Source organism: Sturnira hondurensis, unplaced genomic scaffold (assembly GCF_014824575.4).
Source record: "Sturnira hondurensis isolate 20B ecotype Veracruz unplaced genomic scaffold, ASM1482457v3 Scaffold0020787, whole genome shotgun sequence".
Lineage (NCBI taxonomy): Eukaryota > Metazoa > Chordata > Mammalia > Chiroptera > Phyllostomidae > Sturnira > Sturnira hondurensis.
Genome location: NW_028093418.1, coordinates 4,207,097 through 4,232,499, shown reverse-complemented (window position 1 = coordinate 4,232,499; position 25,403 = coordinate 4,207,097). Strand labels below are relative to the sequence as shown.

Genomic DNA, 25,403 nt, shown 5'->3' with positions numbered 1-25,403 from the left:
CAAGGTCCCACGGCAGGAGCTGGGCCGAGAATGACTGCCAGGTGCTCAGAGGACGGGGACAGGCGTTCTCCTCTGCCACACGGCCGGTCACATCAGAGCAGAGAGAGGCTCGCTGCCACACCAGGCACAGGGCAGGGCCCCTCCTCCACGGTGGGCGGTGGGCTCCCCAGCACGCAGCCTGTGAAGGGCACAGAGCCTCCAGCCCCGCAGCCCCACCCTGGGAGCTCGGCCCGCAGCTCCGCTTGCGCCTTGCAGCCGGCCCCTTTCGCAGGTCCTCCCCGAGTGCTGCCTACGTGACCTGGGGCACAGCTGCACGGTGGTGACGCTGAGCCACCTGAACGCACGGTGACACAGAACAACTGCCAAGACGCACTGTTTGGGGCAAAGGCAAAGAGCAGGTGACAACACGCCACCATCGGCTCCAGCAGCTAACAATTCACTGTGCTCAGGACACCTGACCAGAAACGGGGGTTGGAGGAAGACTCACTGCTTACAGTATGTGCTTCTATGTCTTTTGAATTTTCTACACGTGAATAATGCAGTCAAAAAACAAACGTGATTCCCTTCATGTGAAACATCCAGACAGGACGCAGACTGGGGCTGGGGCTGGGGGGCTGGGGGCTGGGGGCTGGGGGCGAGGCAAACAGGAAGCAAGGGCTTGGGTGCAGGGCTTCCCTGCGGGGCGATGAGATGTCCTGGAAGTGGACGGAGTGGCATTTGCACAGCACAATGAATGTGCTGAATGTGCTGAATGCCTCTGAGCTGTTCAAGTGATTAATGCTGTTACGTAAAGCTCACCACAATCGTTTTATAGCCGTAAAATGAAACAAGTGAATGTGGCTCCCACATCTGAGCTTGGTTGGGGCGGGGGTGGCCTGCTTGGCAATGCTGGCAAGAGGTCTGGCTGGGCTGAACCCTGGGGTGCGGTCCCGGCCACACCTGGGATAAGTAACGGGACACCCCCACCCCCAGCTTCAGTGTCCCCCTCAGCGCAGCGGGGCTTAACCACGGAGCCTCCTAGGGCTGCTGTGAAGAGCACATTAGAAGTTCCTCCTCAAGGCTCTAGCTCAGCACCTGGCACTGCCCAGCCCCGCCGGCCACCGCTCTTGCTGCCCACCCTGCTGAGTAAGCTCTTGCCCCCGCAGACGCATGCCCACCGTCTCGCCTCCTTCAAGCCTCCTCTCCAATGCCACCTGTGGATGGGACCTTCCCTGCACACCTGATTTAAAACTGGCACCCCCTCCCCGCTGCCACTGCCCGGCAGCTGCGTCCCCTCCTCTACTTCCTTCTCTCCCTGAAAACCGGCTTGTTTATTTGCTCACCGCCTGTCTCCACAGTTTCTGCTCGGGGAGGCAGAGCTTCTGTCCATGCTGTTCACTCTGTACGCCAGGGCCTGGAACAGAGCACGGCCCGGGAGGTGCTCAATAAACAAAGGCGTTGAATGAACGAGTAGCATTAGCTAATATCTCCGCTCCGATCTGAGTGTAAACGTGCCTCCCTGAGAAGGTCAAACTGTGGTTCTGCTGTGCAAGGAGCTTGAAGTAAACTAAAGGGAAGGGAGCCCCCGCCTCAGGAGCATGCCCCCGCCCCCCATCCCCTCCTCCTCCCCGGAGGTGCGTTCCCTCTGTCCTTCTCCCCAAGGGCCCTTCCTTCGCCTCCGTGACTTGCCCGCAGAGCCCATCTCTTCTACAGCCCACTTCTACCTCTGTGACTCTCTACGTAGACTTTCTCTTATTAAAAAGAGCGCAACCAAAGTTTAAATGAAAAAGTCCACAGAATTTCCAGGTACGCACTATTCCCAAAGAGGGGAATTTGCGGAGAAGAGAGAATCCTCAGTAAAGTGATGCTGTGTGCTCGGAAACAGACACCAACAAACCTCACCGTGGCTCGACTGCCCGGTGCAGAGTGAGAGCAGTCGCCGGGGGGACTCTCACCAGGAGCGAGGACACGGTGCCCCTACGGGAGCCTCAGAACTGCCAAGCAACCCTGGGGCAAAACGGTCCATTCACAGAGAACAAGGTAGGTTGAAGCAGCAAGCCAGCCTCTCCCGTCCAGGGCCGCCCCTGGCCCTGGCCCCCTCCACCCAGCAGAGTGGCCACCCCAGTGGGACCCAGCTTCCCAGAGCTCTCAGGCCTCACAGAGGAGAAATCGTGACCCTGAGAGTCCAGAGTTCAAAACTGAAAAAAAAAACCCAAAAAACAAAAACAACCCTTAGACTTTTCTAAAAATAGGCTGGCCCCCAGTCGGGTGTCCACTGAGACAGCCATGGCGTGACTCCACCCTCACGGTGGAATAGAACCTCCCTCCCACGGCCTCCAACCCTGCATGGAGGAAAAAACACCGAAGCCAGCGGTTTCCAAAAGTTGGTGGTTTTAAAGTAAAAAGAGAATAAAACAAAATCTGCAACTTCGAGCAAAACCAGAAAGAAGCATCTTCCATCCTATTTTCAGCAACCTGGGGGCTGGCTGGAACCCCAGGTGGGGGTTGGGGGCCGAGTCAGGAGGCACCTAGTCCACGGGTCTCAGATTTCCCTGTGTGTCAGGCTTGTGAAAATGCCAGGTCTCACCCCAATTTCCAATGCAGTGGGTCTGGGGTGGCGCCCTATACGATGCGGCTCGTCCAGAGACGGAGAACCACTGCTGTAGACACCCTTTCGCGTTAGTGTGACACCTGTCTCGACTACCCACAGTCCGGCAGACAGACAGACAGACAGACCCACACGCAGGGCCCTGCAGGGTCCCTGCCCGACCACTGGTCCTCTCTCAGCCAGAGCTGCCTGGCCCAGCCAGCTGCGATGCAGGGCTCAGGGGCTCCAGGACGGACAGAGCCGCCCCATTCCAGCCCTCGAATGAGCCCAAGGCAGTGCCAGGCTCGAAGGCACACCTGGAGCCCTTGAAAACTGAAGTCACGGAACTTCCCCTTTTGAAAGCCACATGGCAATCCCACCCTGCTTTACCCTTTACACATGCGTAACCCCCGGCTGCAAGGTCCGCTTTCTGCCCAGGAGTGCTTTCAAGTTTCTGAATCAGAAGAAGCACCTGAAAGAGGAAGCCAAAAAAAAAAAGGGACAGGCCACAGAGCCGCAGCGTCCCTGGGGGCAACCCCACGGCCCACTGTGGGCCATTCCGCCAGCCTCTCACTCACCAAAGTAGTCGGCCTTCGGGTGAGCATCCATTTCCCGCTCCAGGCGCTGTGTGAGGGCTTCTAGTTTCAGTTCAGCGGCCGAGGGCCCAGGCTCGGGGCCTGGGCTGAGGGTCTGGCAGGGCAGCTTCACTCTGTGGGGGCTGGGGCTCTCTGGGAGCACAGGCCCCAGGCTGCCCTCAGAATACCAGCCAGAGGGACCTTCTTTACAAGGTAACTCCAGTGGGGTGGACATCGATGGACGGACGCGGCTGGTGGGGCTGAGTTTGGGGCCAACACCAGTGTCTGTGCAACCAGGCTTGGGACTCAGGCCGGGGGCTGCTGCACCCAGCGGCAAACTGTCCATGCTGGCTGGCAAAGATGACGGCCCAGAGCTACAAAGGTAAGATTTGGGCCCCTCCTGGAACCGGGGCTGAGGGTGTACACTTGGGTTGGGCGTCATGCCTGAAACCTCTCTCCCCACCTCGGAGTTTGTTCTGGGAAGAGCTCCCTGACCAGGGCAGCTCAGGGCCAGTGGTGCTGAGAAAGGGGTCCTGGGCTGAGCCGGNACTCAGGCCGGGGGCTGCTGCACCCAGCTGCAAACTGTCCATGCTGGCTGGCAAAGAGGACGGCCCAGAGCTACAAAGGTAAGATTTGGGCCCCTCCTGGAACCGGGGCTGAGGGTGTACACTTGGGTTGGGCGTCATGCCTGAAACCTCTCTCCCCACCTCGGAGTTTGTTCTGGGAAGAGCTCCCTGACCAGGGCAGCTCAGGGCCAGTGGTGCTGAGAAAGGGGTCCTGGGCTGAGCCGGTCCCAGCAGGGCTCCGTTCTCCGGGGCCGGGGAGGGCAGACCAGGCCTCACCCACTGAGAGGAGGCAGTGGTCCAAAGACCTGCTGGCTTCTCGCTGCTGCGGCCATCAACACCCCCATCCTGGCCACTCTCAAATGACCTGCTGGTGCTTGGGGAGAGCTGTGGCTGGTATAAGTGAGGATCCCTGGAGGGTTTGGGTGGTGCCGGATCACTTCCTGGGATGCTAGGCCACCCACTCCCTACACCCAGCCTGATGCTGGAAGGTGCTCCTGGTTCTTCACCCCACTTTGGGCTTGCCAAGGAAAGATTGTCATAATAGTCTCCATGGGTGAGGCAGGAGGGGTCCTCGCAGGGACTCACCCCGTGGAAAGCAGACATCTCAGAGCTCACCGGACCCTCCTTGGAACTACAGTCCTGGCTACCAGGCCTTGTGCCACGGACATATGGCCTGGCCCTCTGCTCCTGGGGTGGGCACAAGGGCTGCCCAGCGGTGATGGTGGCAGCTGTCCCAGGAGTTCCCGTCGAGGCAGCCAGAGGGGGCTTGGCAGCACCATCCGTCATCAGCTTGCTGCCCGCACCAGCGTCCCGGTGGGCTTGGGGGCCTGGGCGCCCCCCACCATTGACAGGACCCCGGCTGGCCCGGGGCAGGGTCTCCTCTTGCAGGAGCTGTTGCTGCTGCTGCAGGTGGATCTTGGCCATCTTGGTGGCAAACACCCTGCGTGTTTCCTCAAACTCCGGGTTGTTGCCTGCACCCTTGTCCACTCGGAAGAGTCCATCCTTGGATGCCTCATACATGTTCAGGTCCTCAATGAATTTACTGGCCTCCAGGCCCAAGTCGTCGTATTTATCCATGTTGCAGACTGGTGTGGAGGCCTAGGCCAGGTGCCCAGTAGAGATAGAGATAGAGAGAGAGAGAGAGAGAGAGAGTGTGTGTGTGTGTGTGCGCGCGTGTGTGTGTTTGGGGGGGTGGGGAGGGGATGATGCAGAGGGGAGGGGATGAAGAACCAGGGCTCAAGTCCAGCCCAGAACAGGTAAAACCTTCCACCTACCCAGAGTGAGAGTCATGACCCCAGGCCTAACAGTCCAGCCCAAGCTGAGGCCTCAAAGCCTAATGGATCAAGTTCTCTTCCAACTCCTTTTCCCCTTGGAAGTGTCCACGTGGGGGCAGATAGTGGTGCTTCCCCGTCCCAGCTTACAGTGCGTTCTTTTCTCTTTTTCAAATCATGAAAGGAAGAAAAAAAATCACATCCTCCTTAACCAACCAAACTCAGAAGCCCACAAGGCGGCTGCCGCGGGACCGGGCCGGTGTGAAGTCGTCAGGGCCGAAGAGCGAAGCAGCCTCCGGTGCGGAGGCGGTGCGCCCAGCCCGAGCAAAGGCGCGACGGCCGGAGGTGCAGGCACGTCCCGGGCGCGCTCGGTCCCCTCTGCTTACCCTCGCAGCCGCGTAGCTGTGATCCTGGCCCGCGCCGAGAGGGAGCGCGGTCCTCCAGCGCACCGGCCGGTCTGGTGGCGGCAGGAAGTTCACGGGGGGCCGGAGCGGGCGGCCTATTGTCCGAGAGCGGCGGGGGCTGAGCGCGCGCGGGCCGAAGGGCGGCGGGACGCGGAAGTGAGTGCGCCGGACGCCGTACCCGCCGCTCGGTCGCCAGCCGGGCACGTCCCGGGCCTGCGAGGAGGCGGAGGCGGGGGAGGTGGCCAGGGGGCGGGGGAGCGGCCGAGGGGCGGGCCCGGTGCCCTGGAGGCGGGCGTCCCGGGGCGGGGCGGGTCTGCACAAGCAACGTGGCCCAGTAGCTTATCCCGTCTGTGCTGTGGAGCCTGGAGGCGTGCTCCGCACGCCACGCGGGTCCACACTCAAGCGCCGGGATGGCGTGGGGTATTCCTGCTGCCACCACCCCCCTTGAGAGTCCCGGACTGGCTCCGTGCCTCTGGCTCCGCCCCGTCCCTGGCAGCGCTGGGCCCCGGCCTCTGCGAAGAGACCACTGGCGGGAGTCCTGGGCAGTGGGTCCGAGACCTGCCGCTTACTGTTGGCGGGAGTCTCGAGGGCTCATGCTCCTCTCCCCACCGTGCCTCAGTTTCCAGGGCAAGAAAACAACACCCCCACACTCCCCACCCGCCGTGGGCCGCAGGGCGCTGCCTCTGGCCACACTGCGCCCGCCACTCAACTTCACCGAAGTGTACGAGTGGAGGCCCGGGGTGTCACCTGTGGCCATCACGGATGGGCTGGGCCAACGTCCTTTCTGTCAGGTGGGAGACTAAAGCACAGAATGGGACGTGTCCAAGATGCCGTGGCAACAAGGAAAACCGTAGTTGGGAGCTCAAGTCCTCTGAAAGGGAGAGAAAGTCATGTTGTTCCTGGCGAGCGGGTTTGAGGTCCTCAGAGCAGCAATAAAAACGCGTCCCCTGGTGGCTTGTTATACGCATGGACATTCCTGACTCCTAAGTAGTCCGCACAACTTGGGGGGCGCGGGCGGACTCCAGAGCGCCCCTGCGCCAGCGGGCTCCCTGCACCGGCTCCCTGCACCAGCTCCGGGGTAAGGAGAGGCTTCAGTTCCCACACATCAGCCAGAGCGACCGTAAAAGTACCAAACCTCCACCCCGATTAAACCCTTGTCAATTAAGAACGTCCAAACCTGTAGAGAATGTTTATAAATACTGATGTGCGCCAAACACAGGATATGCCTGGAAGCAGGACTTTCACAGACTGAGACAAATGTTTCTAAGGAAGTGACAGTTTGCAACTTCTTTTATGCATTTGGAACTAAGGAGGGAACCTAAAGAAGTCTGCATGAAGGGGAGAGACCACGGTGGGGGTAGGATTCCAGGAGAGTTAAGACTATGTGCTCTCTTGAGGGTGGTACCGTGTTAGGAGGGGTCTGCTGTGAAACGGGTGGTCACATACTAGAAGGAGGGGTTTGAAAGAGACATCTCAAAGGCGTGTTCACCTGGATGGCACAGCAGCAAGGGACGGGGCTTACATTAAGACAGAGATAGGCTTTTACTAAGGAAGTTATATGCCTGGTGTGTGGCTACCCACCATGACCTGCCTGGTTGAGAATTTATGACCAGATCACCCTGTGAGGTTTCTTCCTATAGAGCTTGCTTTTCATCCACAGCCTCCAGGCTGACCCTTGACTTCAATTAAAATTGGTCCCCTTTCACGGCCTCCTGAACAGGCTGCCTGGAACTGATCTGGGAGGCCTCTCCACCCTATGTTCTAATTTCCTAGTGTAGGCCAAGAATATGGCCTTGAACTCTCAGTGGCTCATCCTTCCCATCTCTGCCAAAGTCACCCCCTCCGAGAGGTTTATTTTCCCAATAAAATTTGAGAAGCACTGCTATAACAAGTATACTAGAATAAGGTATTTTTACTTTTAAAATCTTTTAATTTTTTATCTACAAAAGTAATACACTTTGAAGACGGAGGCGTAGGTAGACACACTGTGCCTCCTCGCACAACCAAAATAAAGACAACAATTTAGAAACAAAATAACAACCAACCCTGACAAAAAATTGAACATTTTTGGAAGTCGGACAACCAAGGAGTTAAAATAGACACATTCATCCAGACCGGTAGGCGGGATGGAGTTGGGTGCCTGAGCGGAGAGGGGTCGAAGCACAGAAAGCGGTGGCACCCCGGGCGCATGGGCAGCGGCTGGCAGACCCCAGGCATAAGGTGGCAACAGGCAGACCCAGTGAAGCGGCGATTGTGAAGCACTGCCCACAAGGTGGCTGGCTGACCTGGTGGTCACACATTCACGCTCAGATAAACCAGGGGAAACTGGGGAGCCAGACAGACCGCCCAACCCTGGGTTCCAGAGCCGGGAAATACAGCTTCAAAACAGTTATTGAAAATACCTATGAGGGTTGAGGCACAGGGAGAGACTCCCAGCCTCACAGGAGAGTTCCTTAGAGAGACCCACAGGGTCCTAGAACGTACACAAGCCCACCCACCTGGGGAACCAGCACCAGAAGGGCCCAGTTTACTTGTGGGAAGTGGGGGAAGGGACTGAGATCCCACAGTGCAGAGCAAGCGCCATTGTTCCCTCTCTCACCCCACCCCGGCACACAGCATCATAGCCCTGCAAACTAAGTTGCTCCGCCCTGGTGAACACCTAAGGCTCCGCCCCTCACTACATAACAGGCACCACAAGACCAAAAAATGGCCCAAATGAAAGAACAGATCAAAGCTCCACAGCAAATACAGTTACGTGATGAGTAGATAGCCAACCTACCAGGTGCACAGTTCAAAGTACTGGTAATCAGGATGCTCACAGAATTAGTTGGATTTGGTCACAAATTAGATGAAAAAAGGAAGGCTACACTAAGTGAAATGAAGGAAAATGCACAGGGAACCAATAGTGATGGGAAGAAAACTGGGACTCAAATCAATGGAGTGGACCAGAAGGAAGAAGAAACAACCAAATAGAAAATAATGAAGAAACACAAATTCAAAAAAATGAGGAGATGCTTAGGAACCTCAAGGACATCTTTAAATGTTCCAACATCCGAATTATAGGGGTACCAGGAAGGGAACAGGAAGAGCAACAAGTGGAAAACTTATTTGAACAAATAATAAAGGAGAACTTCCTCAATCTGGTAAAGGAAATAGACTTCCAGAAAGTCCAGGAAGCTCAGAGAATCCCAAAGAAGTTGGACCCAAGAAGGAACACACCAAGGCACATCATCATTACATTACCAAGATTAAAATGAAGGAGAGAATCCTAGAAGCAGCAAGAGATAAGGGGACAGTCACCTACGAAGGAGTTCCCATTACACTGTCAGGGATTTCTCAAAAGAGACCTTCCAGGCAAGAAGGGGCTGGAAAGAAGTATTTCAAGTCATGAAATCCAAAGACCTACAGCCAAGATTGCTCTATGCAGCAAAGCTTTCATTTAGAATGGAAGGGCAGATAAAGTGTTTCTCAGATAAGGTTAAATTCAAGGAGTTCATCATCACCAAGCCCTTATTATATGAAATGTTAAAGGGACTTATCTAAGAAAAAGAAGATAAAAAAGTATGAACAGTAAAAAGACAGCAAACTCACAATTATTAACAACCACACCTAAAATAAAAACAAAAACAAACTAAGCAAACAACTAGAACACATAGAAATGGAGATCACGTGGAGGGTTAGCAACAGGGGAGTGGGAGGAGGAGAAGGGGAAGAAAAGGTATAGAGAATAAGTAGCATAGACTGTAGGTAGAAAATAGACAGGGAGAGGGCAAGAATAGTATGGGAAATACAGAATCTCAAGAACTTGTGACACATGGACATAAACTAAAGGGGGAATGGGGGTGGGATAGGGTGTGCAAAGTGGAGGGGAATGAAGGGGGGGAATGGGACAACTTATTACATAACAATAAAATAATCAATAAAATATATTTTTAAAAAGTAATACATGTTTATGATAACAACTCTGAACAATACAGATACATAAACTTTTTAAAAGCTGCCCACAATCCCCTTGTTCAGAGGTAATCATTATTACACATTATTATACCCTTAGGCACTCAGTGATACTTGGTAATTAGTAACAGGATAATTCCTAAACTGAATCACTTGCTTGTGAAATTTCTAGAGCAGTGGAACCAGCAGCAGCGGCATCACCGGGAACTGGCCTGGCTCAGCAGTGCCCAACTGCACCCAAATTCCTTAGGAAGCGCATGGCAATACTGGGTACTGGGACCCACTCCCAGAGTTTCTGAGTCAGCAGCTCTGTCCAGGTGGGGCCTCGGAATCTGCATCTCCAACAAGTTTCCAGGCGATGCTGGTGCGTCTGACTCAGGATCCACCCTGGGAACCAGCAATCTACAGTCCCAAGTCCCATGCTTCTCAGAGCACTGTGGCAGTGACCCTGGGTGCACTCAGGCATGAGGACATCTATCAGAGTGGAAAGCTGCAACCCACTTTGCCTGACCCTCGAGCTTTGGGGACATAGCTAACAAAGCACCAGGAACACGAGGCCACCCCTATGCAATGTCTAAAGGCCCAGGGCTAGCTTCCTGGGTGTTCAGAACCGACAGCCGGGAACCCCACAGGCACCGCAGACCCCAGCCAGACTGTCTTGTGAATCACTCTTCTCCTTTCATCCTAGAGGACCAGCTGCCAAGGCCCATACTTTTTGGTCCCCAGCTCCCCCCACCCCCATGTATGCTTGCCTGGAGTGCTCAGAAGCTATGGGCTGTGCACCCCACTCCCATCAGCTCTAGAAGCAGACGCACCATCTCCACCAATAGACAGACACATCTGAACCCACACTCCACGTATTTCCTGACCTAGCTGGTCATGCCCACTCAGTCCGGGGAGCACCTTGGAGCTTTACAGACAGCTTACAGAGAAGGAGTCCCGTGACATCCAAGCACATAGTAAACCTCTGTGAAAGGGTCCTTAGTGATGCCGGGAAAGGCCAGGTAGCCGCTGGATGTTTTACTGCTCTGTTTAATTCTTTTTTTTCCCAAAAGATTTTATTTATCTATTTTTAGAGAGAGGAGAAGGGAGGGAGACAGAGAGAGAGAAACATCCATGTCTGAGAGAAACATTGATAGTTTGCCTCTCACACGCTCCCCCTGTTGGGGACCTGGCCCATAACCCAGGCATGCACCCTGACTGGGAATCGAACTGTCAACCTTTCAGTTTGCAGACCGGCGCTCGATCCACTGAGCAACCCCAGCCAGGGCTACTTAATTCTTAAGGACAGAGATTCCTTCAATTTCTGTGCTCAACATTTAGAATGGCAGCCGTGCCCTGATGGGCATGGCTCAGTTCATAGGGCGTTGTCCCACAAATTGAAAGGTCACTGGTTCAATTTCCGGTCAGGGCACTGACAAGGAGGCAACTGACAGATGTTTCTGACTCACATCGATGTTTCTCTCCTTCTCTTTGTCCCTCGTTTCTCCTTTAAAAAGTAAAAAATTATGGGCCCTGGCTGGTGTAGCTCAGTGGATTGAGCACGGGCCTGTGAAGCAAAGGGTCACCAGTTTGATTCCCAGTCAGGGCACATGCCTGGTTTGCGGGCCAGGTCCCCAGTGGGGACACATGAGAGGCAACCACACATTGATGTTTCTCTCCCTCTCTCCTTCCCGTCCCCTCTCTCTCAGAATAAATAAATAAATAAATAAATAAAATATTTTTTTGAAAAGTAAAAAACTAATAATAATTCAAAAATAAAGAGTTAGAATGGCAGCCATGGTTATTTAATACATATAGACCAGTTTTCTCTGCTCCATGTGCTTGGAAATATCTGTTGATTAATATCTCAAAATGTGTGTTTTTAAGTAACACCAGTTGTTTAAAAAGCAAACTAATGATGAGCTCAATGTTTTATCAATAAGTAGGCAGAGCATGGATAGTGCTAAGGGTTTGCAGCTAACATTTTGTTTTGTTGTGTTCAGTGAGAAATGTTCTGATTTCTATTTCACCTGTGAAGGCGCCCCTCGGACAAGGCTCTTGCCCTGTGGCCAGGCCTGGGTGTTGGGACCCGTAGTGAACGCAGGGCTTTCCTTTAGTCTTCGAGTCCATTTTCCAGAGAATGCCGGTGTAAACACTGCCCACCTGGGAACACACCCACAAAATGTGCTGTTTTCAACTTGTGCCCAGAATCCCAGTAACATCAGTGAGATCACGTCCCTCTGCAGCTCCAGGCCTTCTGTCCTCCGGCTTCAGGAGTCCCATCGGACTAAGACCCTCCCCTTGACCCTCTGTGAGGGGGCCTGTTGCTACCTCTAGCCCATAGTCTAGCCTCACCGCACCCCCTGCTGGCGGCCACACTGACTGCCTCACTGTTCAAGCCCTTGCCCTCACATGTATTCATTCCCTCACCAAACAAGATGGCCTGGGCCCCTTTCCCGGGAGCTGGGGATGTGACTGTGAACAAAATAGACAGACAGTTTTTAAAAGATTTTATTTATTTTAGAGAGGGGAATGGAGGGAGAAAGAGAGGGAGAGAAACATTAATGTGTGGTGGACCCTTGAGCGCCCCCTACTGGGGACCTGGCCCATAACCCAGGCATGTGCCCTGATTGGGAATCGAACCAGTGACCCTTGGTTCGCAAGGCGGCTCTCAATCCACTGAGCCACACCAGCCAGGGCAGGGCCAGACTCTTCTTTTTTCCGGTCCTATTTGGACTTCATCCCAGGAAAGGGATGTAAACAAAATAGATACGTGCCTCACAGCATGTATTAGAATGAGATGAGTGCCATGGAGAAAGGGAAGCTGGGTAGGAGGGACTCGGTTTTAAAACATTTTATTTATTTATTTATCTTTAGAGGGGAAGGAGAGAGGGAGAGAAACATCAATGTATGGTTGCCTTTTGTGCGTCCCCTGCTGGTAGTTAGCCTGCAAGGAACCGGCCTGCAACCCAGGCATGTGCCCTGACTGGGAATCGAACCGCGATCCTCTGGTTCGCAGGCCCGCACTCAATCCACTGAGCTACACCAGCCAGGGCCGGGACTCGGTTTTAAATACAATGGTCAGGGAAGGTCTCACTGAGGAGGTGCTATCTGAGCAAAGGCCTGAAGAGCAAATGGAAAGAGACGCATGTTGGAGACAGCCACTCCCTAGGGATTTTGTTGGGCAAGGCGAATAGAGGGGAAAGTACCATTAAGAGAGGGTCTTTAGATTTTTTTAAAGATTTTATTTATTTTTAGAGAGAGGGGAATGGAGGAAGAGAGAAAAGAGAAACATCAATTGGCTGCCTCTCACACATGCCCTGACCAAGGACTGAACCCACAACCCATACATGTGCTCTGACCAGGATTTGAACCAGTGACCTTTCACTCTGTGGGATGACCCCCAACCAAATAAACCACACAGACCAGGACTATATTTTTTTACTATAGGAGATACCCCATATTTCTATGCTGATGGCATGATTCTGGGAGATGGGGGTTGGGAGGAGGAGGAAGGCTAATGTGGGTGAGAGGGAGAAGTTTTGGAGTGATGCGCCAGAGTAGCAGACTGGGGCTGGGCACCACTGCTTGCTTCCTCCAGGGAAGCAGGGAGGAAGGGTCTGGGCGAGAAGGAAGTCGGTAAGTGCATGGGTGTTGGGACCTGGCGATGGTAGGGAGCTCTTTGGGAAATCGGAAGGAGGGTGAGCTGAGAGGGAAGCAGGAGAGTTGTTGCTGGGGACTGGCCGTCTTGGGGCCAGAGACCAAACAGCTTCACCAGCGTGGAGTCTCCCCTTGCTCCCACCCTCCCCGCTGAGATTCTGGGCGTGACTCTCAGTGAGGCCAGCCAGCGTGGTGGCCCAGTTTTCTGGAGCCAAGGCTCAGTCATGCAGATGGGGGTGTGCGGCGGGTGGAGAGTTGGGTCTAACTCGGCTGGCTGTTGCCAAGTGAGTACAATGGAACCAAAGTGAGCAGGGGAGTCTCCACTTCTCCTGCCTGGAGCCCCAGGTATGCACGGGCCTCCCTGGCTTGTCACCCTCAGGTCTGCACTCAGTGGTCACATCCCCAGAAAGCCCCCTCTCTCCATCCTTGTCCCTTTCTGAAACCACAGTGAACTTCTGTCTCCTCACTGGAATGCAAACCTCAGGCCATAAATTGCAGACCACGTAACAATGATATTGACACAGCCCAGGAGCCTAGAATGGCGCCTAGCACATGGCGGGGCTCCTCCCCATGCTGGGCGAATGAATGAATGATGAGCCACAGCAGAAAAGGAGCACAGCAGGCGTTGCCATCTGTAGGTGAAGAGAACGGACTGAACGATGACTCAGATTTGGAGAAACAAAGGAGACTACATTATCACTCATAACTTTGCGTGTCACTTTAAACCCTCTGAAAATCTCACTTGTTACCTCGTACTAAACATCTGAACTACTAGACATCACCTGTGTTGCCAGGCACGAGTATGATCGCGTACAGACGTGTGTGTGCATGTGCATTTGAATGCAGAAAGGACGTTTGAGGAGTACCTGTTTGCGGGCACACGAAGATGTTTTTCCTACAGGGAGGTACAAAGAATCGTTGGCTACAGGGCATCTGAAAATCCCGAAGGCAACATCGCAGGCAGTAAATGGTGCTCAGACGGCCTGTGAATTCCCAGGGGCCCACGGGGCCGTCCTGGGACAGAGCCCCGCTTCCTGTGCAGTTAACTGAAAGGGCCTTTCTGTCCCTTCTGCTGGCTGCAGGAAAGTCTCCGCACACAATGCTGTGTGTGTCCCAGGCTGCAGGGCCAATTCAAGGAGAGCTCTGAAAAGCATCTTTATGTTTCAGCCGAGCAGACGGGTGAAGAATAAGAACCCTGGTTCCTCTGGGCTCTCACCAGCCCACGGATGCCCAGAGCAGGCCAGGAAACCCTGGCCCCTCCGGATATGCTGCCTGAGCCTTGGGCTGCTCTGACCCCGGGTTTCTCTGGGAAGTTGCCCTGTGAATGGCGCTGGGCAGCTTCAATGGAGAGCCTTACCTGGTGCTTGTAGGGGGGCTGTGTGTCACGACCGTCTGCCCTGGAAAGCTGCCCAGGCCAGACCCAGGTATCAGGACCATGACCTTGCAGTGTGTGTGCAGCCTGTGCCAGGCAGCTGGGGCCTCCTCTTCGGCACTCTCAGCCCCGCGCCCGGCCTCCCACCACACAGGAAGACGCAGCTGGAGGCATGAGTCTAGCCACAGGGCCCCACGTGGCTCCCCGCGCACCCACGGGGGAGGGGGGCTGCCCGCTGGCCCCAGCCCAACCCCGCCCAGGGCCATCTGCTCGGGAAGCAGCAGAAGATGTTTGACAGAACACAGTGGAGTGCTGATTCCTGAGTCCACTCCATCTCTGCTTCCTCCTTTTCTTCTTTTTAAGTAAGCAATACGAGTGTATGGCTCCACATTTAAAAGTTGCCACCAAGCACAGGGTGAAAGGAATGTGCCTCTCCCACCCGCAAGTGCCAGGCGACCAGTGACCCGGCCAGAAACCACCATTGTGTGGCCATAGCACACAGGCACGTGAAGTTCTGTGTGTGCATGTGTGTGTTAACACAATGTAACACTGCATTGCCCCTTGGTTTCTGGACTTCGCTTTTCATGTCATTTCACATGCAGCTGCCGCAGCTAGTATTTCTCTTTGGGTGAGTCACACGCAGTTTGTGACCAGTCCCCCTCGCAGGCCTCTACTCCCATGCGGTCTCGGTTTCTGCGCCGTGGCGATGGGTGACTCAGAAACCGCCTCACGCCTCCTTGAGCCACAGGGTGGGAGAAACGCCCCCGAGGCAGGCACATTCTCGAGAACGCCGCCGGGTTGCTGAAATGACTTGGCCGTCTGGCTTTCTTCGTGGACACCAAGGAAGTCCGCCCTGCTCCCCCCTGGTCGCCACTGCTGGGGGCCAGCGCTCCAGGCACTGGTGAGTCAGAACAAGAAAAAGAAGAGTGGTCACTAACACGTCACAGCGCCTGCTCTGTGCCCAGTGGCACTCTCTACACGTGACGTATGGGACGGTTTAATCCTCCAGACAAATCACGAGATATGTTCTGTTATCCACTCCTTTGTACAGGTGGGGAAACTGAGGCACACAGGCAGTAAGGAGCCTGCTAAAGTCCTGCAGCTAGGGGGTGCTGGGTCTCAAGTTGAACCCTGGCAGCCGAGCTCTGTGCCACACCACGGCTTGTAGCAAAATCTTCTGAGCAACTGCTTGGCTGCCGGAGCCTCCTGAAGCTGCTGCCCGTGTGTGCGTACCAGCGGGTGCTTGCCGGCCAAGCCCGAATGGGAGCCATGCCTTCGGCTCCTGACTCTGCCGTGTGCCCGGAGAGATGCTGGACTAGGTGGTAAGCCTTGTTCACCCCAGTACCTGGCACACGTCTCAATTAATTATCAATGAATGAATGAATACTGTACTGGATAAAATAATGTGAATAATAGCTAACATTCATGGAGTACTGGCTAAGAGTTCACCATAGATTATCTCATCTATAAAGGAGATAAACCCAGTTATTCCACTTTACTGATAGAGAAACACAGGGTCAGAGTGGTTGAGCAACTCGCCCAGGGCACACAGCTGGTGAGTCAGAGAGCGGGGATTGGCTGTCTGGGGGTCCGCCCTCTGCCTCGGTGGCTTCTGCGTGATGTCTGAGGCCCTGGCTGCGCCTGAGTTTGTGGATCCGTGAACTTCCCTTCTTGGTACCAACCTCCACTGGTACAGGCTGAAGACAATAGCACACAGCCTTTAGAAAGGTCAGCAACTTTGTATTTTAGACCAGCTTAAGGTTGAGTGGAAAGTATACTTTTGTGTACTTAAAAGGACAACTTTGAGTTTGATAGCAAAATTGAGTAAAAAGGAGAGAAATTTTCCACATACCTCTGGCCCCCCATACCTCCTGCCCCTCCCCACCCAACAGCCTCCTCCATCATCAACGCCCCCACCCAAGTGGTCCCTGTGGTCCAGCCGATGAACCTGCATTGGCAACAGTATCACCCGAAGTCCACAGCTTGCACAAGGGTTCGCTTTGGGTCTCGTACATGCTACAGGCTGTGACAGATGCATAAAGACAGGCACCCACATGACAGTACAATGTCACAGAGAAGTTTCACTGCCCTAAAAAACCCTGTGCTCCGCCTGTTCATTCCTCTCTCTCCCAGCCGAGGCAGCCACCGTCTTTTTTTTTTACCATCGGCATAGTCTTGCCTGTTCGAGACCGTTGTACACTTGAAATCAGTGTGCAGCCCTTTCAGATCGGCACCTCTCACTTGGTGGTATGTACGTAAGTTTTCTCCGTGTATTTTCATGGCTCTTTTTTTGTTTTTTTTAATTATTGGATAATATTCCATGAGCTGGAGGGAGCTCAGTTTATTTACCCGTTCACCTACTAAAGGTCACCTGGGTCGCTTCCAAGGGTTGGCAACTCTGAATAGAGCTGCTATAAACATCCGCGTGCAGGGGTTTTGTGAGGACGTAACTTTTTCAGTTCCTTGGCTACACATCAAGGAGCGGAACTGCGGGATCATATGGTTCAAGTATGTTTCGTTTTGGAAGGAACTGCCAAGCTGTCTTCCAGAGCAGCTGCACAGTTTCGCCTCCAGCCCTCAGCCGACTCCCGAGGGGGTGACCTCAAGAGCCAACTCGGCAGGGAACCGATCCCGGCCCCACCTTTGGGACAGGCACATAGTGAGAGAATGCGGCTCACCGAATCCCCCACCAAACGGGAACTGACTGCAGAGCCCACTGGCCCCAAGCGCTGCCAAGGGTGCCCAGGAGGAACAGCCCCCTGCCCCTGCTGGAGCTGTGAGCTCAGGACCGCCTGGGAAGGTCACCTTGCGGAGCTGCGTCTGACCTCACCCCAGTGACTCCATTCCCACCGCTGTCCCCAGAGAAGCCCAGGACCCAGGGGACAGGCGCTGGGGTCTCCTAGTGGCGTTGTTAGTAATGGCGGAATCCTGGAAACAGCCCCCAACTCCACAGCTAGTAGAACAGGTGAAAATCTATACATTCCCTTCACACATTCTACGAACTACAGCTCGATGCACTGCTGTGGATGCCTCCTAATGTCCCGGAAGGCAACTTACAGGGAGAGGCACGTTTATAAAGTTCAGAAACAAGCAGAAGTGTAGGGAACACGGGGAGTGACAAGAAAGAGTGAACTTCAGGTGTTGGTTACTCACCTGTGTTCCTGGGGGGGCGGGACACGCAAGCTTTAGCCTGTGGGGAACGTGTGCCGGCTCTTAAATGGGGAACTGGGTCCGTGGATAGGACTTCAGTGTTTACACGTCACAACTTAAACGTGCATTTATATGTATTAAATAGTTCCTCGTTAAATTTAAAAAATAATGTTTAAAAAGAAGATGTTGAAAGAATATATACACCGAAGTATTACAAGTGGTTACCCTGAAGGCAGGGGCCAGGATTATGGGGGATGTTCATTTCCTATTTTATATAATTCTGATCAGTTAAATCCCTTTGAGTATATGGGTTAGTTTATAATTGGAAACACAAAAGGCCGACAAACGTCAAGATAGGAAAAAGAGACAAAGCTAACAGTTAGCCCCCGGAGTCGGTGGCCCACCTGAAGAACACAGAGACGGAAGGTGGTCTGCCCGCCACGGGCCGAGAGAGACGGAGAAGGACCGAGACCGAGATAAGCCCTTCGTCACACAGCTTCCTGCCTCTGCCCCGTCACCAGCCACATCGCCCCTGGTGGGACAAGCAGTTACATGTTGTGAAAAATAAATTCTGTAACCCTGCCACGACTGTGGAGGTTTTATGTGAGTCTAAGTGTGTTAAACATACGATTTTGTTCCAGGTAAGTACTTAAAATACACCACAAACTTTGAACTCTCTTTTGATGTTATTTGTTTTCAAATATCCTGGAAACTTCCACAAATCAAAGCAGCCAGGACCTCCCTTGACCCTCGAGAGGCCCCGTCCACCAAGAGTGTTTGCCCCCTGTTGTCCAGCCATGTCCCCACAGAGAAGTCCAGAATGCTGGAACGGGCTTTCTGGACGGAGGATTCAGGGCCAGAACAGGGGCCCCCGTGGGGACAGAGAGGGCTGGCGCTCTGTCCTCTGCGCTCCAGAAAGCTCTGCGCTGCGGCCACTAAGAATTCCGTCTCCTTTGTGAGACGGAGAAGAAATTGCGGGTACGTGAGACACCCACTTTTTGTTAAGCACATGAAATTCATGGTCTATGGGGCTTCAATTTTTCAGAGCGCATTTAAATATAAAGATACCACCTGTATACATATGTATGTTTCAAGTAAAAGAAAACATGTTTTCTGATGTCGATAGTAATATAATTTTCATTGACCGAAACGGGGGCAGCGTGGCACACACGTAGGAACACATCACAGTCGGTCACAGTCCCCGGGGAAGTGAAAGCCAAGACAGAGTCGAAGTTCAAGTGATGCATCCGGAGATCCCCCATGAAATACAACGGGTGAGGGACTGGGGGCGGGTGGGAGTGGCCAAAGGCGGCGATGCCCACCGGCACATGGGAGAACAGAGAGAGAAGGACAGAGGGTCCTTGTTTCTGAAGAACAGAGGGTCGGGTAGGAAGAACCGGAGACCTGGGAAGTTTGGCCAACACAATGGAGAGGTCCGGAACACAGACCGCCCCCGTGCTGGGCAGGAGGGCCAAGCCCCAGTGCCCCGCTGTGCTCAGTTGTCAGCTGGGGCTGCCTGGGGATAGCGTGGCCCCAGCCCAACACTGTAGCTGCCAGGCCTCCGCTAACCTCGGGCCCCTGGCAGGTTCTCTCTCGAAGGGAGGTCTGAGAGGCAGATCCCCATGGCTGCCATAGGCATGTGGACGCGTGTGCAAACATGCGTGCAGGTAAATTATTTTTGCTTTACAAAACTGTGACACTGTACAGATGGCTGGGTGGTCTGATTTTTTCCGACTTCATTTAGCGCACTGGGTGCACTGATACGTATCATTAAATGGTTCTTCTAAATAACTGTTCATTCAGCGACGCTTCAGGGCACCCACGAGCTTTTTCTGAAATGTGCTGAATTTTGTGAAAATGTACAGATGTGCATTTTCCCGAGGAGGAGGCCGGGAGTCTTCCTCAGATCCTCTGAGGGGTCCAAAAAGGCGGGGAACCACAGTCTAAAGCATCATTTCTGGCGGTGGTACACCCTGATTTATGAAACCAGGCCCCCACCACTGACTCGCTTCCAGCTCTTGGCAACGAAGAACACCAGTGTTCATAAATCTCAGCAGAATGTGCTCCTCCGCTCCCCCGAGATAGATTCCTGCGCGGGTAGCGGGGAGTCAATAGGTAAGGGCCCCATCTTCAAGGCTTTTGATGCCACTGCCAAAAACACCAGATGCCTGGAAACAGGGAACTTTGCTCAGAGGACTAGACGATCGTGGCCGCCAGAACATTTTCTCCCCCTCACCTTCTCCAGAGCACTGGTGGGCAGGCGTTCTCTCCCCATCTTACTGATGGGCTCACTGAGCCTCAGAGGGGTTTTGACTGGCCCGGGGTCACCAGGTCTGAGCTAGGGTTCCAAGTCAGATCTGTCTGGTCCCCCGGAGGACAGCCTAGGGGGGATTTTTGTCATAAAAAGCCCCTGCTATTCCATACCAATAGATTGACTCTTCACCTTCTTCCTGTCTGTACTATTTACGACTCTTCTGCCTGTGAGGAGCAGGGCCCATCTCAACTTAGCTTCTGAAAAAAAGGAAGTTGATGGCAGGATACAGGCGTGAGCCCTGATGCGCAGAGCCAGGGGGGCAGGAGACGCAGGGGTGCTCAGGGAGGGTGTCGTCCCCCACCTCCTCCTCGCTGCTCACCACAGGTGCTCTGCTGGCTTCTCAGGCCACAGGCCGCCTGTCAGAGTCTAGGCCCCTGCAGGAAGGCTGCCCATCCTTCCTGTCTCACACCCAGATTCCTGGGAAGGAACTCTGAACGGCCAGGACCGAGTCAGGTAATGCCCCAAGTCACTGTTGCCAGGGGTGGGGCGGGGGGGTGGGTGGGGAACAGGGCGGGGGCAGGGTGCACCTGTATTAAAGCTCTAAACAGTGAGCAGTCACTAGGACAGGGGCAGGGGCAGGGGCAGGGGAATGCTTTGACCCCTAAAATTTGCCCTAAGAAGGAGAATAGGGTTTTCCATTGCCTCTCTTCAGCCCTCAGAAATAGCTGTTAGGGGAAGAAGCCCATGGCCTTGACCTTGAGCTCCATCTGAGAGTGTGGTAGGAGACAGGTGAAGCTGCAAGGGAACAGGTATCATGTAATTCCTCCACCAGTTCATATGACCGACGAGGAGGCCCTTGGACCAGACGGAAACAGTTAACTGGACTTTCAGTTATAAACCGTTAACGTATGCACCCCTCACCTCGCCCCCCGGCTCAGAGTCCAGAGCAGGGATCATCAGTGGGTGTTCCCACTGAAGCTTCAAAACATGCAATTCCTGACTGTTCAGTCGGGGCGCTGATGTCTTTTCCCTCAGACTGCCAACTGAGAAAATGGCAACAGCCAAGACAGCAATAGCTGTCTGGTATGGATGAACCAAAATTTTATCTATTTTTTTGTCAGATCGACAAAAAATACATTGGGGGGGGCTGCAGTCTCTTAGTAATTCCTTTCTGTGTGCCATGAGATGAAAAAGGCTGAAACTCGCTGGTCTAGGAGGAGATTACGTAAAGGCGGAGATGGAAGCCCCCTGTACAATACAGTCGTGGGACTTTTCAGGGAGGTAACACTGGGGGCAGAGAGCCGAAGGTTGAGAAAAAGCCAGGCACCTGGATACCTACCCTGGGGAACCTTCCTGCAGAGGGGAAGGCAGCGCCCCCTCCAGGACAGCAAGGCCCGTGTGGCTGGAGCCCGGCGAACACGGAAGAGGGGGAGATGCCCGGCGGAGTCCCACTGGCCTGTGGCGGGGTTTGCCGCTGGGGACCGTTAAGAAGGAGAGTAACCTGATTTGAGCCGAGCTCTGCAAAGACCGCCAGGACGGCTGTAAAGACCTTCCAGGACAGACTGGGGAGGAGCCGGGAGGTGGGTGAGGAGGGGAGGCGGTGCAGTGACAGTGGGGCGATGGGGCTGATCCCAGGGAGAGGGTTCGGGAGGCAGAGGCCTGTGGACGGACTCGGGACACCTGGCAGGTGAAGCAGACAATGACTGCGGGTGGAGATGTAGGAACCCAGAAAGGAGGGGAAATGAAGAAGTCCTAAGTTTTGGAAGGGCTGGGGGGCGGGTGATGGGTTGTTTACTGAACAGGGCAGACTTGGAGAGAAATCTGAAGGGAAACCTCAAGAGGAAAGGCATGGAAGCCAGGTGAATGGCTGGGGGAGGTCTGGCTGGACGTTGGGTGTGAGGCCATCAGCCTGAGTGGGCTCACCTGGGCAGAGGGTGTCGGTGGAAAAGAACGCCAGACCCAGGACCAAAACCCTGGAGGGGTCAGAGAGGGGGCAGAGCTGAAGGTGAGGCGGCAGTGAGTCTCCGGGGAGGTAGGAGCTCAGGAGAGAAAATAAAGTGTCTGAAAAATGGAGAGGAGGATGCAGGCGTGCCACGGGCTTTGCCACACGGAGGTCATTGGCAGGGCAGTTTCAGCGGGGAGGGGCCGTGATTCCTCCCCCCACCCCAGTCTCATGGGATAGGGGGCTGCAACTACTTCCTTTGGGTTGTAAAGAAGTGCCGGAGGACGTGGGGACGTTTGTGCTTTGTCTGTGAAGCAACACCGCACAGAGAAAAGTCCCCGAGACGTTTCCATTGCCCTACTCTGTTTGGGTGTGACCTCGAAATCGGGCACCTCCCAGCCTGCGGGCGGCCTGAGGAACCCCGAGAAGCTGCTGGAGGAACTGAGTCGAGGACGTGGGTGTGCAGCAGTTCCCCTTTGCCGCCCGGAGAGGTGGCCCGCCACTCACGCGTGAGCCCTGCGGACAGGAAGGCGTGCCCTTCCTGGACTGGCTGCACCACTGCTGACGTCCTCACACCTCCGCACACACTGGCGCCCCTGCCGGGCGTTAAGGAGGCCGAAACGCAGCCCCCCAGCCCAAGCTGCGTGCCAGGCTCGCTCAGTGTGGCACAACCCATCGACTGGAGAACTCGAAAGGGGAACTACTACGTACGAAACACCCAGACCCTCCTGATCCTGTTAAAAAAACAAACCCAAAAGATGAAAGGTTTTCTCCGTGCCCGGCGGGTGCCGCGGTGGCAAGGGCGGCAGGACAGCAGGCGCCCTCCACATCTGAGTGCTGGTTAGTGCCACTGTTTCTTTCTTGGGCCTTTTGTGTTAAAAGTGATTTCATGGTTTGATTCTCTCTGAGGACATCCAACCCTCACTGACGTTCAAGTGGTTCACTGAAACCCACTGCTGTGGGCTGGCTCTGCTGGTGACCTTCCAGGGGAGGCCTGGGTGGGGATGTGTGCCTCCCTCCTGCAGCCCCAATGCACTTGAGAACTGGCTGGGATCCCTCGCACCCCAGGCTTTGTACCCGATGGGGCCGAGCTGTTGTGTAGGGTGGAGTGAGGACTGCTGGTGCTCTGGACCCACCCGGCAGGCCCTGTGGTCTCTCGCTGTGGAAAGGACAATTGCTAGATGCCCCAGATGTCACCCTTGAACCCAGGTGTGCTGAGCCCACTTCTCCCTGGGCTGCTACCAGCCGACAGCTGACCACAGCAGGAAGACCACGGCAGGCCCAGTCCTGTGGGGTCAGGGCTCCTCCAACAGGGGACCTGGAGCAAGGTGCCGCTTTGGCCAGCAGGCTAAGACCTCCCCTCCTCCCCTTCCTTTTCTCCTTCACAGGGGCCAACCTGCATCTCGGTCATAGGGCTCTGCCCACCTTGGCCGCTGCCTCCCTGTTCTGGACAGGCATTTTCTCCATAGATCTCTCGCATGCCTGATGTCATCTCAGTGTTTGAGGACTCAAACAGCTGGAATTGAAGGGAGGGCAGCAAACAGCCCCAGTGTCTGCTGCCTGGAGGGTGAGGTCAGTCTTACCCATCACTCTTATGCCAATGTCTGTCCATAACTGGGGCCATTATCCTGCCCCCTCTGAAGAGACACAAAGTCCCTCGTGAGAGGAGCACATCGCATCCCCACACCTTTGTGGCACCTGCCGCAGAGTGCTGACCCTGGGCCCCAGCCTGTAACCCACGGTCACCCAAGCAACGGCGTGTCCTCATTATGGGCACCTCAGGGAGCTGGCAAGTCTCGTGTTCAAGTGAGAGGCGACATGTGACTTCACTCTGGAAAACATAAAGGGCTTTGGGGTTCGGTCAGCAGCTCCTCCTCCTGTTTGGGGGTGGGGAACATGATGTTGTTGAGCTTAACCAGGGATCCTGGGTGCCATGAGATTAGGAAAAAAGAGGCAAAAAATAGAAGCAAACACACAGATTTCCCAGACGTTAGATTCAGCAGATGAGGGTTTTAAAATAAATATTTAAATATGTTAAAGAGGTAATGGAAAACGATGGGCAAATAGAGGATGATATGAAGGAATTCAACAGAAAAATAAGAACTTATTGAAGTACGCAGTATCTGAACTGAAGAATTCATCACACAAGCTTAACAGTAGACGGGACACAGGAGAAGAAAGAATCGGTGAACTTGAAAACGCATCAGTAAATATACGACGACCACGTGACCCAGGAATCGCACTCTTAGCATTTATCCCAGAGAAAGAAAAACTCATGTCACCTGAAGACCTGTACACAAATGTCGATGGCAGTTTCACTGACCACAGCCCCAAACCGGAAACCACTCATTGGTCCTTCAACAGGTGAACGGCTAAACAAACAATGGTGTACATATCATGGATACGTCTCAGTCAGAAAAAAGGATGCACTATTGGTAAATGCAACCAGTCGGACGAGTTTCATGGGAATTTTTTTTTTGAGTAAAAAAAGCCAGTTTCAAAGGTTACATAGCACATGATCCCCATTATATAACAGTCTTGAAATGCCAAATTTAGAGATTAGGAACAGATCAGTGGTTGTCAGGGCTTGGGGCGGGGGGTAGGGACATGGTGGAGAGATGGGGGCAGTTATGAAGGGGCCACGCAAGGGCTCCTGAGAGCGATGGTGGTGTTCTGTGTCTTGATTGAGGTCGTGGACCTGTGAACCTACATTTGTGATCAAGTTGAATTGAACTACACACACACACACACACACCCCAGATCAGCATGAGAAAAACTGAGAACACTGGTAAGATCAGTGGGTCGTACTGACTCAGGATCCTGGTGGTGATATTGCACAACAGTTCTGTACGACGTTACCACTGGGGAAACTGAGTGATGGGTGGAGGATATGTTTGTACTACTTCTCACAACTGCATATGGATCTATCAACAAATAAGAAAGAAAAAAGAGCAGAACAGAGTGTCCAAGGACCATGAGACAACAGCAAATGCTCTAACACAGATGCAAGGAAGAGACGGGGCAGGAAGAGAGCAGAGGGGGAAAGTGGGATAGAAGGATTACTTGAAGATTTCATGGCTGAGGATTTTCCAAAATTAATGAAAAATATCAACCCATAGACCCATGAAGCTCATGGAACTCCAAGGAGGATAAATTAAAAAACAAACAAACCTCATCTAGGCATATCCTACTAAAACCACTAAAATACGGAGTTTAACAGAAATTCTGGAAAGTAGCCAAAGGAAAGATGACGTCTTTAATGGAACAGCAACGAAAACCAATGACTGACTTCATCATGACAGTGAAAGCCGAAGCCGATGGGAGAGCATCTAACGTGAAAGAAAAAAGTGTCAGCGAGAAGCCCATATCCAGTGAAAGTGCAAGGAAAAAAATTAAGTCAACAAAAGCTAAGAAGACTAGAGATAACTTACTACCAGCAGAACCACTGTAAGAAACACTAACAGAAATTTTTTAAGCCAAAGGGACGTTAGCTCAGATCAGGGGCCAGACTTGCAGGAAGAAGAAAGAACACAAGAAATGGTAGGCATTTGGGCAAATGTGAAAGACTATCTCTCTTCAGTTGACAATTTCTTTAAAGACCGTTGGCTGTTTCATGGGGAAAGCAATACAGTGTGTGTGGGGTTGACAGCACACCCAGAAAGAACCTGATGACAGCTTGAGGGACAATTCAGCTTGTGTTGTTCGTG

The 25,403-nt window shown here is 53.7% G+C and overlaps 1 protein-coding gene and 1 long non-coding RNA gene across 4 annotated transcripts in view; one reads left to right on the top strand and one right to left on the bottom strand.

The window, feature by feature from the left end:
* LIMD1 (LIM domain containing 1) overlaps positions 1-4,904 on the bottom strand; it is a 65,639-nt gene extending 60,735 nt beyond the window's left edge. For 2 of the 3 annotated variants that reach the window (XR_005064214.1, XM_037030603.1), the window contains exons 1-3: positions 4,858-4,904; positions 3,919-4,824; positions 3,145-3,674 (exon numbers count right to left, since the gene is read on the bottom strand). Coding sequence is in view for 2 of the 3 variants with exons in the window: in XM_037030603.1 (XP_036886498.1) it covers positions 3,145-3,674; positions 3,919-4,784 (1,396 nt within the window). In the remaining variant the exon portion in view is untranslated. The other variant, XM_037030604.1, reaches the window with a different exon arrangement.
* Positions 4,905-18,379: 13,475 nt separating this feature from the next.
* Positions 18,380-25,314, top strand: LOC118976204 (uncharacterized). The gene is made up of 2 exons (XR_005064210.1): positions 18,380-18,478; positions 23,085-25,314. It is a non-coding gene; the product is annotated as an uncharacterized LOC118976204 (long non-coding RNA).
* Positions 25,315-25,403: the final 89 nt, after the last annotated feature.